Below are 15,928 nucleotides of genomic sequence, written 5' to 3'. Positions count from 1 at the left end.
AGTGTTGCTATGTTAACTATGGTGGTTTCTCATCTTGACTCTTCACTTTTCAACCAAATTTAGCTCAGTTTTAATTTGATGTCTAGGTTAAAGTTGTTTAGTTAAACCTGGAAAGTTTTTATAGATGCATATGGATACATGTAATTGTTGTTTCAGCACTGTTTCAGCATCTTTATTGCATCACGTAGCTAAGACCTTTTTCACATTAAAATCTAGTCCTTTTTAAGCTGTTTAGAACTTTTACTTTTGACCAAATTTAGCCCAGTTTTAGGATAGACCTCTTTTGACCATCACCAAATCAATGCTTTCAAGTTAGCCTGTGTCTAGATTGAAATCCTTCCTCAGCCTGTTTGCACATTTTACATGCTCAACTAAATCTGACAAATAACTACATTTGAATCCCCAATGAAGAGAAGATTGTTTTAGTACAGTGTAGTTAATTACGACGTGTTATAATCGCGTTGTGCTTTTCTCGGCTGGCTGAGGCATGACTGACTACTGGCAGGTGCACCAAAGCCACGGCCTTGTGTTAAGCCGCTGCTCTAAGCCCTCAGCTGCACCCAGTCAACTCGCAGGATTAACTTGCCTCGGCTCTGGCCGTCAGGGTCTCACTCGTGCCGTTGTGTCTTAATAGAATTTCATACTCTACCAAAGTCAACCTGACTGGACTGAGCTATGCTGTTTCATTCTTTTACAGAAGTGGATTTGTAAAGTTATGCTTCTTCCACTGCTTAAAGGAACACGCCGACTTATTGGGACTTTAGCTTATTCCCCGTATCCCCCAGAGTTAGATAAGTCCAGACATGTGTGACAAAATAACACCAACATTTGTTGTGATTTGTATAGTCACAGCGTGTAACAGTGCTTCGCCTTCTGAGAATATAGTTCCCAGTATGTATACGGTTAGAAGATGGCTGTGTGTCATGTGACCTTGTTATTTGTACACGCTGTGACTATACAAATCACAACATGTAAATAGGAAAATGTTGGCGTTATTTTGTCACTTATTTGGGAGCAGTAGGCTAGTTGGAGCCGGTTACCTCCAGGATCTGTGCTAAGCTAGGCTAGCAGTGGGTGTGTCAGACAGAGTTACGGCACGCACGGAGATGAGAAGGGTATGTTTGGACTTACTAACTCTGGGGGTTACTGTGAATAAGCTAAAGTCCCAATAAGTCAGCGTGTTCCTTTTTAAAATTGTCGAAATGTCTCCTTCTCAGCCATTTTCACTGGTTGACCTCATTTGCCCAAGTCCGGTTGAACCATAGATATTGTTTAAATCCACGAGGGACAGCTTTCACCATCAGATGTCAACAGGGACGATATTAGCATAGCCGATCTGCAGTAATTAAGATTTCTCGGTTCTTCTTTGTTTATCTTCATGGAGGGAGTGTAACAACACACTCTACTGTACAAGCCAAGACTGTTAATCCAGCACATGTGGTGCATTTATACATTTGGTTTAAAACGATACAATGCCATACTAGTGCAGAGTAGTGTTTTCGTCACCACATCTGGTTTTTCTGTCATACTGCGAAACATTTCATTTGCAGAGTCATAAAAGCTAAGGCCTGTTTTTTTTTATGACCATATGAAAGAAAGAAATTAAAATACATGTGTTATTTTATTTGCCAGTGCAACTAGCCTCCACCCATTTCTTGATCATGTAGTGACGTGTGTCAATAAGTTTTATCTTTCATTGGTTTTTGACGCACAGACAGGTTATTTGGGTGGGCTTGTGGTCATCGTGCACAGCTTCTCCGTAGTCTGGCTACAGTAGGTTCCTTCTCCATATGTTTTTGGGAAACTGTAAGCACCTCTTTTCCAGGGAATCTAAATCTAAAGTCCCTATTGTAATTTCTACAGAACTTTCTTGCTTCCTGGTAGTACAGCAGTGTACGTAACAAATTTCTGCTTAGCACACTCTAAAGGTCCCTACTGGTCGATCGGAATTTACACCCTGTCCCCTGTGATCATGTTGGTCAACATTCACAGTGCGTCTGATTAAAGCAGCGTCTCTAACTAACAAACGCCTCTCTTTGGAGAATAATTGCTTCACCCCCTTTGCTCTCCCTTCTCCCTTTGTTCCTCTTCTTTTGATCACAGAACAGCAGCATCCATGAAAAGCAAACGCAACCTTAAACAGACACAGCTAAGAGTGAAACATGCTTCCACGCACGCACACACACACACACACACACACACACACACACACACACACACACACACACACACACACACACACAAGTCTTACCCCACAAGTATACTGGACTCCCGGTTTTTGGACCCCACGAATATAGTTAAACAAGCCCACACACACACACACACACACACACACACACACACACACACACATACACACACACACATAATTGTGGCACTATCTTTGTGGGGACCTGTCATTGACATAATGCATTCCCTAGCTCCTATACCCTAACCTTAACCATCACAACTAAATGCCTAACCTTAACCCTTACCCTCACCCTAACCATAACCTAATTCTATCCCTAATCCTAAAACCAAGTCTTATCCCTCAAACAGCACTTTAAAGTTGTGAGGTCCAGCATTTTGGCCCCACAAAGCTGTCGGGACCCCACAAGTATACTGGACTCCCGGTTTTTGGACCCCACGAATATAGTTAAACAAGCCCACACACACACACACACACACACACACACACACACACACACACACACACACAGAAAGCATGCCCCCGCTGGCACCCAACAAACACACATACACACACAAACCGCATCCAGCTGAGCTCTTGTTCTGTGCCAGTCTTTGCTCTCAGAGATGTTAAATGAGGGCATTGATACATAAATTTGCATTTGTTTCATCGGCAACCGCCCTCCTAACTAAAAATCTGTAACTGCGTGCCCCCAGTTTGCCAGGCAGCTTCAGATGCTTCTATTCGGGGCTCGTTTCATGTGAGGCTAGTGTGACTGTTCAGTCGATTTGGTTGTGTGTACACGCTCGTCACACATAAGTGGGCTGAACAGCGATCTTTCACCACTCCGATTGTGCAGTTTGTCAATGGGTAATCTAGGTAAACACTACCCAAATTGTTCTTTTGTTGCGGTTGGGCTCTTTTTTTTTTTGGTACTGACTGTAAAGCACCTGCAGCTTTGATTTGAGTGTTACAGAATTCACCGATGTGAAAAGATTGTGGAGCTCGGTATACTGTAGAGCACGATCTGGACCAGCTGTGATTTCCTTGATTGACACTGAAAATAAATACAAGCTCTTGGAGCTTCTTTTTACCACGTCTGCTGCAGATAAGAACTATACTCCCTCAGCGATGTTACAGGCAATCTCTTCATTCTCTTCCTTAGCGTACGGAACTGGTGTTACAATTCTTTCTTTCATGAAACTCAGGAATCCTTACAACCCTTGCTCCTGTGTGCCCCTTGTGGTTTAACCCTTGCCTACCTGGAAAACACCCAGAATGTGATGTCTGCCCGTCAGCTGAATGATCTGAATGCTCTCTTTCCAGTTCTTGTTTCTTGTTTCCCCTTTGACCCGTGAGTATCTCCTATATATTTTTTTTATTATTTGGAGTCTTGACCTCCCTGTGCTCTTTGTGAACCCTGCTGACCCCTGATGGCTGTTGGTTGGTGGTCCTGAATGAAGCGCGTCTCTTACAGAGGGTGGGGAACCGTGGAGCAGCTCCGCCACTTCGGCTCCAGGCAGGGGGGGTGCCCAGGGCAGAGAGCCCGCACTGGGCAGAGGGAGCCCCTCCTCCACGGAACTTCAGGATCCGAGTAGAAACAGGAGAGCTCATCCCAATTGGGCCATACTGGGTAACGACATAGAGTTGTGTGTGTGTGTGTGTGTGTGTGTGTGTGTGTGTGTGTGTGTGTGTGTGTGTGTGTGTGTGTGTGTGTGTGTGTGTGTGTGTGTGTGTGTGTGTGTGTGTGTGTGTGTGTGTTTGATGATTGTTTTCTTGAGATAAAGTCAGACACAGATTACAGTTTCCATGTCAGATTGTATCAGCAGGTTTTCTTATGAACGAGGGTAGAAAAGTAGAAAAAGAAGTCGTACAGTTGTCACACTGCACAATCAATGCACACAGTTCTCACATAGCTGGTTGGGGATTTATTTATTATTTAAGAGGTTATAGATCACAAACGTCTTTTTCATACAGTAATGTACTGTATGTGTTTTGGCATTTTGACAACACACGTAGAAAAAGCTGAATCTGAGCATGTGTGCACACTGTGGTTTGCTCCTTCATTTAGTTGATGCAGGACTCTCAAAGCGTGAAAAAAAACAAACAGCCGGTTATCAAAATATCATCTGCCATGTTTATTAGGGGTGGGAATCACCAGAGGCCTCACGATACGATATCATCCCGATACTTATGCCACGATACGATATTATTGCGATTTTAAACATATTGCAATATTTTGCTATATATTGCAATGTATTACCTTTTTCCAACTTCAGATTTTCCCCAATTTCAAATGATGTCCCGAAAAGGACAATTTTGTCAACATCTGTTTTATCTAAAAAGATACATTTCAATATTTGGTCATCTCACTTCAATTTTATTGCTGCAAAATGGGATTGTCAAGCAGACAAACTGACCAACACATATATCATAAAAGATCGATACTTGGCATCTGTGTATCGATACAGTATTGCCACGAAAAATATCGCGATACTATGCTGTATCGATTTTTTCCCCCACCCCTAATGTTTATACCCAGGAAACCATAGGTTTAGATGAAGCAGACCACATCTGAACCAGACCAACACCAAGTTATTCAGGGGGGTCTCGTAGTTTAAAGCAACATTTGAAATGAAGGTGTGATAGCTCCATATGAGACTCGTAATGTCAGCTTTCGTTGCATTTGTTGAACACTTCACACAGATTTTAGCCTCCTGGGTATCGGATTAAGCCAGTTATAGATTTTGGTTCCCTTCAGGACCATATGAGGGACCGTTGGCCTGGCCGTCTGTCTGTCTGCCTAGTCAGCTGTGTCAGGGAGGGTTGACATGTCCTTCACAAGAGTTTCTACAGCAGATGTGCTCTCTGTTGAAATAGGGAGGCGGCAAGAGACGTGAGAAGTGAGGGGGGTGCTAGAAGAAGGAGAGGATATGTCATATTTTGATATTCCCACTGTGCCATTTAGGCTTGTGCATTTCCATTTTAGAGGGCGGTCAATGTCTGTGACTGCTACATTAGTTTTATGGCCAAAAACAGCTTATTGCAGGCTGTGATGGTGCGGGGGGAAATATTTCATTTTGCATCACAGCCTGCTGAAAAGTTGTCTTGAATTGAATTTGTTCATTACTTTGCAATTCACTGCATTCTTTGAACTTTGGTGTACACATGCGCCTAGAGTGTGCACACATACACTGACACAGGCATGTGGCATACTAATAGATTCTGTTGCTGGACTGCAAAGACGTGAGCATTTTTAACTGACAAATGTACACGCTCGCACACAAACACCATCTTTTTGCATGCGCAACTGACCAAAGAAACAAGCACAGAAATGCTCATTGGCAAACGCACACAATTTCAGCTGGGAGTCTTGCTGAAGGGGGGAATTACATCAATGGGGTTGTGAAGTTGAATCATGCTGAATTGTGTGTTGTGACTAAAAGCTGAAGGGCAACACACACCACCTCCCTGCCTTTTTCTCTCGGTGTTTTACCAGGAGCTTTTCCCTCCACCTGTTTCATGCATATTTTCAATTTGTGCATTAAACGCTTGAGTGGAAATGTCAGAAATTATGAAAAAAAGACTGAAAAGTACAGACGGTTTTAACGTTTGCCCAAGTTAAAAAAAAAAAAAATAGATCAAGAGAATATATGATAAAGGCTAATAAAGGTGAATATTTAAATATACAATGATGTGGTAACTGATTCTGCTTTACCTACAGTAGGCAAAGCACCCCATAACTTGCTGCGATTTACTGTTACATGCCCCCACTGTGCAGAAAGACCAAAATAAATACAGAATAAAAAGAGCAGCAGCATCAGATAGCCTGGTGCTCTAGGAGCTACATAAGTGAAACATCCCCAGATTGAGTGTGGCATATAACCATTGTTACAATAAAAACAATGTAAATAAAATACTATGATAGACCAGAGTGTAATCTTGCTAAGACAGTGTTTCCTTTAGGATTTTTTTTTTAGCAGTGGGGCCAGGTCTGTCCGAACAACAAAAATAATCTTTAAAAAATAAATAAAAAATTCAGCAGTCCTTGTCTCTGTACCTATCTCTGTTTCCGTTTGCAAGCTTACAAACCATCCTCCGATCTGGCATCAGAATCAAAATCAACCGTATTTGCCAAGTCTGCTGACACATGGTGTTTATCAAGTCACTGGTGCTTGAGAAGGGCAGCTGGTGTTTAGAATGATGTAAATGTATGGTCCTTCACTGGGTAGTACAACTCAGTAGTGCTTTGCAATGGGCACATAATCTCCCCTCCCCCCTCCTCCTCTTCAGACACTTTCAGTTTGACAAAGTGTCTCAGAGAGATGTTTATGCAAAGGTTGATATGTCACTCTGCCACCCTCCGCCTGTCACTCCTAAATGTTCCTACTACACTCTGTATTGTGTGTGTGTGTGTGTGTGTGTGTGTGTGTGTGTGTGTGTGTGTGTGTGTGTGTGTGTGTGTGTGTGTGTGTGTGTGTGTGTGTGTGTGTGTGTGTGTGTGTGTCCTCAGGGATGCTGGCTTTCAGATTAATTAAAAACTTCAATCCCTCCGTTCTCAGACAGAAATATGGATGCAGCCAAGGGCTTAACTGTAAATACTGTTTCTCCAAAATTCTCATTTAAAAAGATTCATCCTCCCAGGTGATAGTCGTATATGACGCCCCAGTGAGGGTTTGAAGAAGAATAAATAAATGGACTCCATGAATTGCTTTTTAAACACTTTTATGAGTATCACTTGTTTCAAGTTTACAGTGGAACAGAAACTAAATGGGCATCTGTCTCAGTTGTTGTTCAAAACGTGCCTGTTTGGAACAGGCCGATGGCTTGCAGCTTTCTGGAGAACCGCTCACCCACACAACTTCACACTCAACACTGCGCTTCCTTGGGTTCTGAGAAATAACACCTGCCATGACAGTTGCGTCCCCTAGCAATGCTAAGAGTATAAGCATGATTTACCAACAGCTGGCTATTTGGGACCAGGCTATTCCCGGGAACAAAAGCGTTCATTCTGAAAGTTGCATCACTGATGCTTGAAATCTTTGAGTTTGCTACAAACTAACATCTCCAGTCTCTCATTCTTCATCTATGAATAAACTGTAGCAGGTGACGGAGAGCAAGCTGTACCCAGCATGCCGTTCGGCATTGTTACACTACATTACATGTCATTTAACTGACGCTTTTATCCAAAGCGACTTCCAATAAGTGCATTCAACCTTGAAGGTACGAACTTCGAACAGCAAGAATCAAGGAGATTAGCTTCAAATAAGCCAAACTACAAAGAGCCACATGTAAGTGTTTTTTTGTGTCATAGTTAATAGGGGTCCCCTCTCCATACACTACACAATGTGTACATAACACACTACTAATAAATACTGTATGTCCCGTAGATGTCACAAGCTCACACTGCACTCACACGCAATACATCTGCCAAGTGTGAAGTCGATTAGATTTTTTGTTGTATTACACATTTTCTGACATGTTTAAATATGCAAAGGAGGCATTATCTTATTCAATATATGCATCCTTTTGCATGACTCTTTGCGGAGAAACTCAGATTTACAGATCTGTCGATTAAATCAACTAATCGATTAGTCGATACAATTGAATGTGTGTTAGTCGACTAAGAATTTCTTCAATCGAACACAGCCCTACTTCATTTAAGAGTGAAATAAGTGTAATGAACATGGTGCATAATAGGTTGATATGTTAGAGTCTTTAGCGATTAGACTCCATCGCAATGTTAATTTATAAGGTGTATAGAGGCTGTGGATGTATAGGTAGGGTTGGAGATGTGTGCAGCATAGAAGTACGGTGGCCTTGGAGTGCAAACCGTATAGAAGTCTTCCTGAAAGGTCCCATGACATGGTGCTCTTTGGATGCTTTTATATAGACCTTAGTGGTCCCCTAATACTGTATCTGAAGTCTCTTTCCCGAAATTCAGCTTTGGTGCAGAACTACAGCCACTAGAGCCAGTCCCACAATGAGCTTTCCTAGGATGTGCTATTTCTGTGTCTGAAGCTATTGAGGAGGAGAGTGGGAGTGGCTAGGTGGAGGGTGGGGGTGTGGCCTTGACCAACTGCCACTTTTCTCGTTTGAAAGCCATGATGTCTCTCTCTCATGGGTGGGCCAAATTCTCTGGGCGGGCAAAGCAGAGAAAGGGGAGGTAACCTTGCTTGTTATGACCTCATAACAAGCAGATTCCAAAATGGCTCATCTGAGCTTTCATTTTCTCAAAGGCAGAGCAGGATACCCAGGGCTCGGTTTACACCTATCACCATTTCTAGCCACTGGGGGACCATAGACAGGCTGGGGGAACTCATATTAATGTTAAAAAACCTGAAATTTTCATGCCATGGGACCTTGAAAGAATATACACTGAGCTTCGTACAATATGTCCATTTTTGGAGACTTCTGTTGCTAAACACACAGAACAGTGTGAGCCATTGTTGTAGTTGCTCCAGATCGGTCTTGGTCTCGAGACTTGTCTCGGAATCGATCACATTCTTACTCGGTCTTGTCTCGATCTCTGGATTTCATTTCAAGACCACAACTGTAGGGATATCGCTAAACTGCCTGTGCATTGTCTGATTTATGTGTTAACATCATTACTGTGATTGGATGTAAAACTTGCTGCTGCTTCAAATGCAACCAATAACTTGACTTATTTCTAATTAGGGCCCGAGCGCCTACAGCGGCGAAGGCCCTATTGAAACTGAAGGAATTATTGTTTCTCTCTTTCTTTCTATTATTTTCCCGTCAAATGAATTGCCTTTTTCAGGGGCTTAACATATTCAAAAACTCACCAAATTTGGCGGTCGCATCAAGTCTGGTGAAAATGTACGTATTTTAAGGGTTTCGGGAATAGGCGCACAAAAATGGCTCTCTAGCGCCCCCTAGAAAGTTAAAAAAATTGAGCCCCTGCAGTGCGTTTAACGTAGACTCACGAAACTTGGTACACATATGTAACATGTCAAGATGTACAAAAAACTTCATTAGAGCCATACCCTAAACCCAACAGGAAGTCTGCCATTTTGATTTCAAAGTTCGAAATTAGTGTGATTTTGGCCATTTCCACATGTCGTACTTTAACGAACTCCTCCTAGAGATTTCATCCGATCAACTTCAAACTCGGTCTGTGCCATCTTAAGACGAAAGATGAAAAGTTGTTAAAATAAAAAAATTTCGTCATAGGGCGTGGCCGTGGCGGGGCGGCCATTTTGTGCGTTTCGCCGCCGAAACAGGATGTGGGTGTAACTCGAGTGTACATTGTCCGATTATCTCGAAACTTTTCAGGATTCATAAGAGTCCAACCCTGAGGACAAATAAAGGCCGATATTTACTTACAGTCATAGCGCCCCTTAGTGGCAACAGGAAGTAGGCCTAAAAGTCAAGGTGCTATACTTTAACGAACTCCTCTTAGAGATTTCATCCGATGGACTTCAAACTTGGTCTGTACCATCCCAACACCTTAACGATGAAAAGTTATTAAAAGAAAAACTTTTCGTCAGACGGTGTGGGCGTGGCGTTGTGGCCATTTTGAGTGTTTAGCGATGAACAAAGAAGTTGTTGTAACTTGAGTGTACATTGTCGTATCTGCCCGAAATTTCTCACGAATCACAAGGGTCCAGGCCTGAGGACACCTACAGGCCAATATTGACTTTTGGTCATAGCGCCCCCTGCTGGCAACATGAAATGCGCCTTATATGACAAACATCATCCGATTTGCATGAAACTCGGAATGTGTGGTCTACATGTGATACTGAGCTGCCCCTATAATATGGCCACGCCCAATTACTCAGGCCACGCCCCCTTTCATAACATTTGAACCGTTTAAGGTATACCCTTGTGTGAGGTGTCAATGAACTCAGCACAGACTTCCTTTTTAATTGGTTATGGTTTGACCCGCCCCCTAAGCTTTAGCCACGCCCCCTTTCATAACATTTGAACCGTTTGATGTAGACCCTTGTGTGAGATATCATTGAACTCAGCAGAGACGTCCTTATTCATTGGTAATGGTTTGGCCCGCCCCCTATGCTTTAGCCATGCCCCATTTCACAGCTGATGAACCGTATGACTTAGAGTCTTGTGTGAAGTATCATGGTATCATTGAACTCGGCAAGGAGTTCCCTTTTCATTGGTGACGATTTGCAGCGTCTGAACGCTGAGCGAATGAACAGTCTCAAGGAGCGGCGTCCGCCAGTAACCGCGACGCGCGGAGAGGCGCGAGGGCCCGTCCATCGCTGCTCACAGCTTTAATTAAAACTTTTGTTACTGTTAACCCCCTCTCCCTGCCCCCTTAACACGCACTCACAAGAAAGTGAATGCGGGAGACAGGAGAAGCTCTGGCTGTCTGGAAGATATGAGCCAAATTGTCTGTAATACAATTAGGCTTCCTAAACCATGGGGAGTTTATTTGCAAAACAACATCTAAAAGAAAACGCACAGCAGTGTGTAAATTCTGTAATGTAATGCTAACTGCGACAGCTGGGGCCACCTTAGATTTGATCAAAATCAGTTTGAGGAGTGCCTGCGGTTAGCTTTTCCCACATTTTATCGTGGCATGCAGCGTGGGACTCGCACTGGTCTGGTCATGGTTTGGTCTCGCCCTGGCTTGGTCTTGGTCTTGACTTAGTCTCAACCCTTCAAAGTCTTGGTCTTGGTCTTGACTTAGTCTCAACCCCTCAAAGTCTTGGTCTTGGTCTTGACTTAGTCTCAACCCCTCAAAGTCTTGGTCTTGTCCACTCTGGTCTTGGTGATGACTTGGTCTCGGTTTAGGCACACCTTTGACTATGATTGCCGTGGCAGAGATTAGACCTGGGATATTCCCCATGATTGTCCCGACCACCCAGAACACACTGTCATCATCTTGTAGCCTCGTCAGCTCAAGAGATTTGGCCACCGGCCAGCTCTCTTTTGCGTGAAGCATTATTATATGAGGAAGACTAAAATCTCCTCCTGATCAAAATGAGTCATGACTGTCTGAAAGAGAGAGCTTATTTTAAATCAGCATTATTAGTCAGAGGAGCTTACGCAGGGCCACGCCCAGAGCGTTTATCCTCTCATTCCATTCTTAGAAACTTTGCAACATTCTCAGCCTTAATATTAAACACTGATGGTTAATTAGAAACAGGGCTGTAAGGTAGATATATTATATAGCTCTGTGTGTTAGTGGTGTTACATGTTTTAAATTTGCATTTTTAGAGGAAACCTATTGCACCTCTTGCACTGGCAAATAAAACAAATCTGCATACAATAAGTAGGAAATACAGGGAGGGGAAAGATGTGGTGGTGAAAAAGAGATATATGGAAATATCTCCATATCAACAGCTGCTGTAACGTAAAGGTCATTGAGCATGATTCAAACGGTGACAGTCACACTGGAATATTTATTTTCCTGGTGTGACGCATCCAGCACTGGTCACTATGAGTCATAAAGCATAAAACCATTTGACTACATTGATGTAGTTAGTACATAATTCATGAGAGAGACATGTATGTTTTTTTCCACTAAGGAGGAACACTTAAGCTGTCTGACTGTGCTGGTTGAAGTCCATAAAATGATATGTATTTTCCTATCATGTTGCACCATTATCATTATCACTGTCACCACTGCATGCGATTTCTTGTCAGAGTGTCTTCACTGCCTGTGACAAGCTATCATCAGCCAATATATCTACTTCATATGTGCAAAACAAAAACAAAATTGTTTGTTTTAATTAAAATATGGTGGAAAATCTTAATTGGGGAAATTGAGAATTGACTAAACGAACAATTATTTTGATTCAAAATATATCACAACATTACAAGTCACAAATTCTCAAATGAATTTAAAAGCTGTACAACAAACATTATTGCATTTCGATTTTGTTCTGCAGTTGTTCCTCATTTTAAGTAAAGCAAAGAGAGCCGTTTAATTTAATCCCTGCAAAGTTTAGCTGATGTGAACATATATGAAAACAATAATGATCATCAGGCAGGAACTATTGGAAGAATACAAAATTTAAAGAAGTTTCAAAAACCAACATACCCAGAAACGTCCATACGTTTTCATCTGCTTGTCCTGGGCCGGATCGCAGGGGCAGCCGGCTAAGCAAATTATTCCGGACGTCCCTCTCCCCAGCAACGTTTTCCAGCTCTTCTTGTGGAACCACAAGCCATTCCCAGGCCAAATGAGATATATAATCTTTCCAGTGTGTTCTGGATCCACCCCGGGGCCTTTTACCATTTGGACGTGCAGTGAAAACCTAACCTAACAGGATGCATCCTGATCAGATGCCCAAACCACCTCAACTGGCCTCTTTTGATATTAAAGAGCAGCGGCTCTACTCTAGATGTCTGAGCACCTCACCCTATCTCTAAGGCTGAGCCCAGCCAACTTACAGGAGCAAACTCATTTTGGTCACAATTAATTATTTTGGTCACAATTAATCGAAATTTAATCGTGATTATGATTTCGGCTCCCAATGATCACAAAAACAGAATAATCGAGAAAAACGGTTATTTAGCTCATTACGTTTAGCACATAAACTCTTATTTTCTCTTGTGTTCTGAATGAACAACTAAAGTTTAAATAGGAAAAGTATTAAGGCAAATATCATAGTTGTGTTTTTTTTTACTGTTGATTTATTTAACTTTTTCCACTGTTTTTTTAAGTTCAATAATTGCAACATTTTTCCAGAACTCAACGACTAACCCTGTTAAATGATCGTGATTTCAATGTTTTCACCGAAATAATCGTGATTATATTTTTTTCCATAATCGAGCAGCCCTAATTCGCGGTTGCATTCTTTCGGGCCATACCCAAAGCTCATAACCATAGGTGAGGGTTGGAACGTAGATCGACTGATAAATCAAGAGCTTTGCCTTACGGCTGAGCTCCGTCTTCACCAAAAAGGTCCGGTATAACGCCTGCATCACTACTGACGCGGCACCAAACCACCTGTCAGGCTCTATTTTACTCTCACTTGTGAACAAGAACCCGAGATACTTGAACTCCCTCGCTTGAGGCAGTAACTCACTCCCAACCCAGAGGGAACAATCCACCGTTTTCCAGCAGAGAACCACGGCCTCATACTTGGAGGTACTGACTCTCACACCTGGCTGCAAACCACGCCAGTACGTGCAGGAGGTCACGGTCTGATGAAATCAACAGAACTACATCGTCTGTAAAGAGCAGAGACGCAATTCTGACTTCCCAGAAACTTCATTAGACAAATGTACTAAACAGGGCAGGGTCAATAACATGACCGTATAGTTCAAGCACTCTTCAGCTCCTCTGCTCGCTCATCCCCTCATGCGTTATTTGTTCAAGCAGAGCAGCACAGGTCACTGAGCGTGGCGTGAGCGCCGAAGGGAACCATGGCAGTCGACTAACCAGGCCGGAGCAAGATACCCACTACTACCCCCACAGGTTACTGGCATTGAGCCACAAACACCTCGCAAAATAGCACACAGAATTTGCATTCACACTCAAATTCAAAACCGCTGATGCACACACGTGTACTTTATATACCTGCATGCTAAAAGAGGCGATAATGATGGGGGGGCCATTCCAGGAGAGCTTGAAATAACACATGGAAAGAGTATTGTGAGAATCGGAGCTGGCATGACCATGCTACCTTAAGGGGATGGAGAGCGATGTGTGGGTGCATGTGTGCTGCTATTATTCATAGATTGAGACAGACATGGTGTGAGTGGTTTTAAGGTCAAAGAAGACGGTAAACAGTGAAGCTGGCTGACCCAGGGTCAAATCACTTGAGGCTGTCGGACAGGACTACTTGCTGAGTGGAATTCTTTTTTTCAGAAGTCTGAATCGTGTTATTTTGAAACTAAAAGACGAGTACTGAGATGGGAAAAAAAGTGTGTGTGTGCAGTTGTTTGTGTGTGCTGCAGAGAGCCCGTTGTCCTGATGTGTGATTCACAATACTCTGCTGTCGTGCCTGTGGAGCATATCTGTTTAAATCACCGATGTTGACGAACACATACAAACACATAACACGCATTCCCACCAAAGTGCTGCCTCTGCTCCAGTCTGTGGACTGAGAAATGAGCAGGGGCGCTTCCTTCCCACTGCTCACAGTTTGCAGTGATAGTGGTAAGCCTGTGGTAGCTCACACCCTGGCGGGCAGTTCCACGTGGCACAGCAGAGCTGAGAGACAAGCTAGAGGACTTGGCATCGAGTCGTTTTTAGGTGTTTGTAATTGTAAGGGTATAAGACATCAAATATACCGTTACAGAGGTGAGCAACATTTATTAAATAAACATTACTTTCATTCAGAAGTGAGCAGAGATGAAAGCCACTTCAGTAAAACACGTAGCTTTAAATCATCATATAGTGAGCAATAAAACATAAAATAGACTGTAGTCTTTAGTTTCACCTAATTCACATTACAAACAAAGCGTTTCCTCTTCAGATAGACCATTAAAGCTTAGCTACCCATTCCTAATGGCAGTGTACCTGAACATAACGTAGAGATCTTTGACTTTTGGTTAAATTGTGCTTAACAGGGGGTTCTACACTGGGTTTAAATAAGACAATGTGTTCCCAATTTAGGACCGGACCGGACCATACATTAACAGACGTTCTTTCTTTATATATAAGAAGCGTTGAGTGTTACACTGTAGCCTGTATTGACAAGTAAGTAAATTGATTTCATTTCAGATGTTCCAATTATAGACCTTATTTAGTCCGCAGTATATACTATATGCTTATTGTAATAGTACACTGATTTAGAAGTTCACGGCACATACTGCTGCCTCCCCACAATCAATCTGTTGCAGCCATGAGCAGCTCCTTTTTGTCCTCTTCGTGCATTGCATGGTATGACAACCGTGTCCATCAACAGCACAGTCAAGTGATTTGAGTTTTGAGCCAAAAGCGATCTCTGTGCACACAAGTGATTTTAGCTCCAGTAGAAGAACTAATCTCCGTTTCAACTAACACGCCCAAACCGCATATCTCACCAACATTCTGGTATACTGGGCATGCGCGTGCCAGGGTAAACAGGAGGCAGCATGTACAATATCTCACAAAAGTGAGTACACCCCTCACATTTTAGTAAATATTTCATTTACTTTTAGTGGGACAACACTGAAGAAATTACCCTTTGCTACAATGTAAAGTATTAAGTGTACAGCTTGTATAACAGTGTAAATGTGCTGTACCCTCAGAATAACTCAACACACAGCCATTAATGTCTAAACGGCTGGCAACAAAAGTGAGTACACCCCTATGTTAAATTCCCATAGAGGCAAAGGCCAAGGGAACTTTATCAGGATGCATAGTATCCTGGATCCATGAAATAACTGGCCTTTAGAAATAAAACTCTGCCTGCCTCTATGGGAATTTAACATAGGGGTGTACCGAGTTTTTGTTCCCAAAGTGTTGTCGTTCAGCTGCAGGACACTTGAAATGTGCTTCATATGGTGTTTAGAGTACTTTTCTGGTTTGGTTTGCAACTCAAGACCCTGTTGCATATTGACATGTGAATGTTATAACAGAAAATGCTTTATTTGGCTGTTACGTAGCGTGTGTGGTCCTGTAACGCAAATCAAATCCAGGTTTTGATGACGTCCGATCTGAGCCTTTTGAGACTCGGGGCGTTTTGAAACCAGTAGTCCACAAAAGTCCCAGGCCAGGTTTCACAAGTGCATTTTAACAGAACCACATTACATCAACAAATGCCACATTGGAGCAGACGTTTTCTTCATCGGTCAGAGACCAATTTTTAACAAACTTTCCCCCCCTATTTTCGTAAT

At 42.6% G+C, this 15,928-nt stretch overlaps 1 protein-coding gene across 3 annotated transcripts in view; it reads left to right on the top strand.

Moving 5' to 3' along the window:
- Positions 1-15,928, top strand: part of gfra1a (gdnf family receptor alpha 1a) — a 127,206-nt gene that overhangs the window by 15,386 nt on the left and 95,892 nt on the right. For 2 of the 3 annotated variants that reach the window (XM_039783920.1, XM_039783918.1), the window contains exon 4: positions 3,645-3,800. The exons of the other annotated variant lie outside the window; for it this stretch is intronic. In XM_039783920.1, coding sequence (XP_039639854.1) covers positions 3,645-3,800 — 156 coding nt within the window. The remainder of the gene's footprint in view (positions 1-3,644; positions 3,801-15,928) is intronic. 3 annotated transcript variants of the gene reach the window in all.

This window comes from Perca fluviatilis, chromosome 19, assembly GCF_010015445.1.
Source record: "Perca fluviatilis chromosome 19, GENO_Pfluv_1.0, whole genome shotgun sequence".
Lineage (NCBI taxonomy): Eukaryota > Metazoa > Chordata > Actinopteri > Perciformes > Percidae > Perca > Perca fluviatilis.
This window is presented reverse-complemented; position numbering and strand designations above follow the sequence as displayed.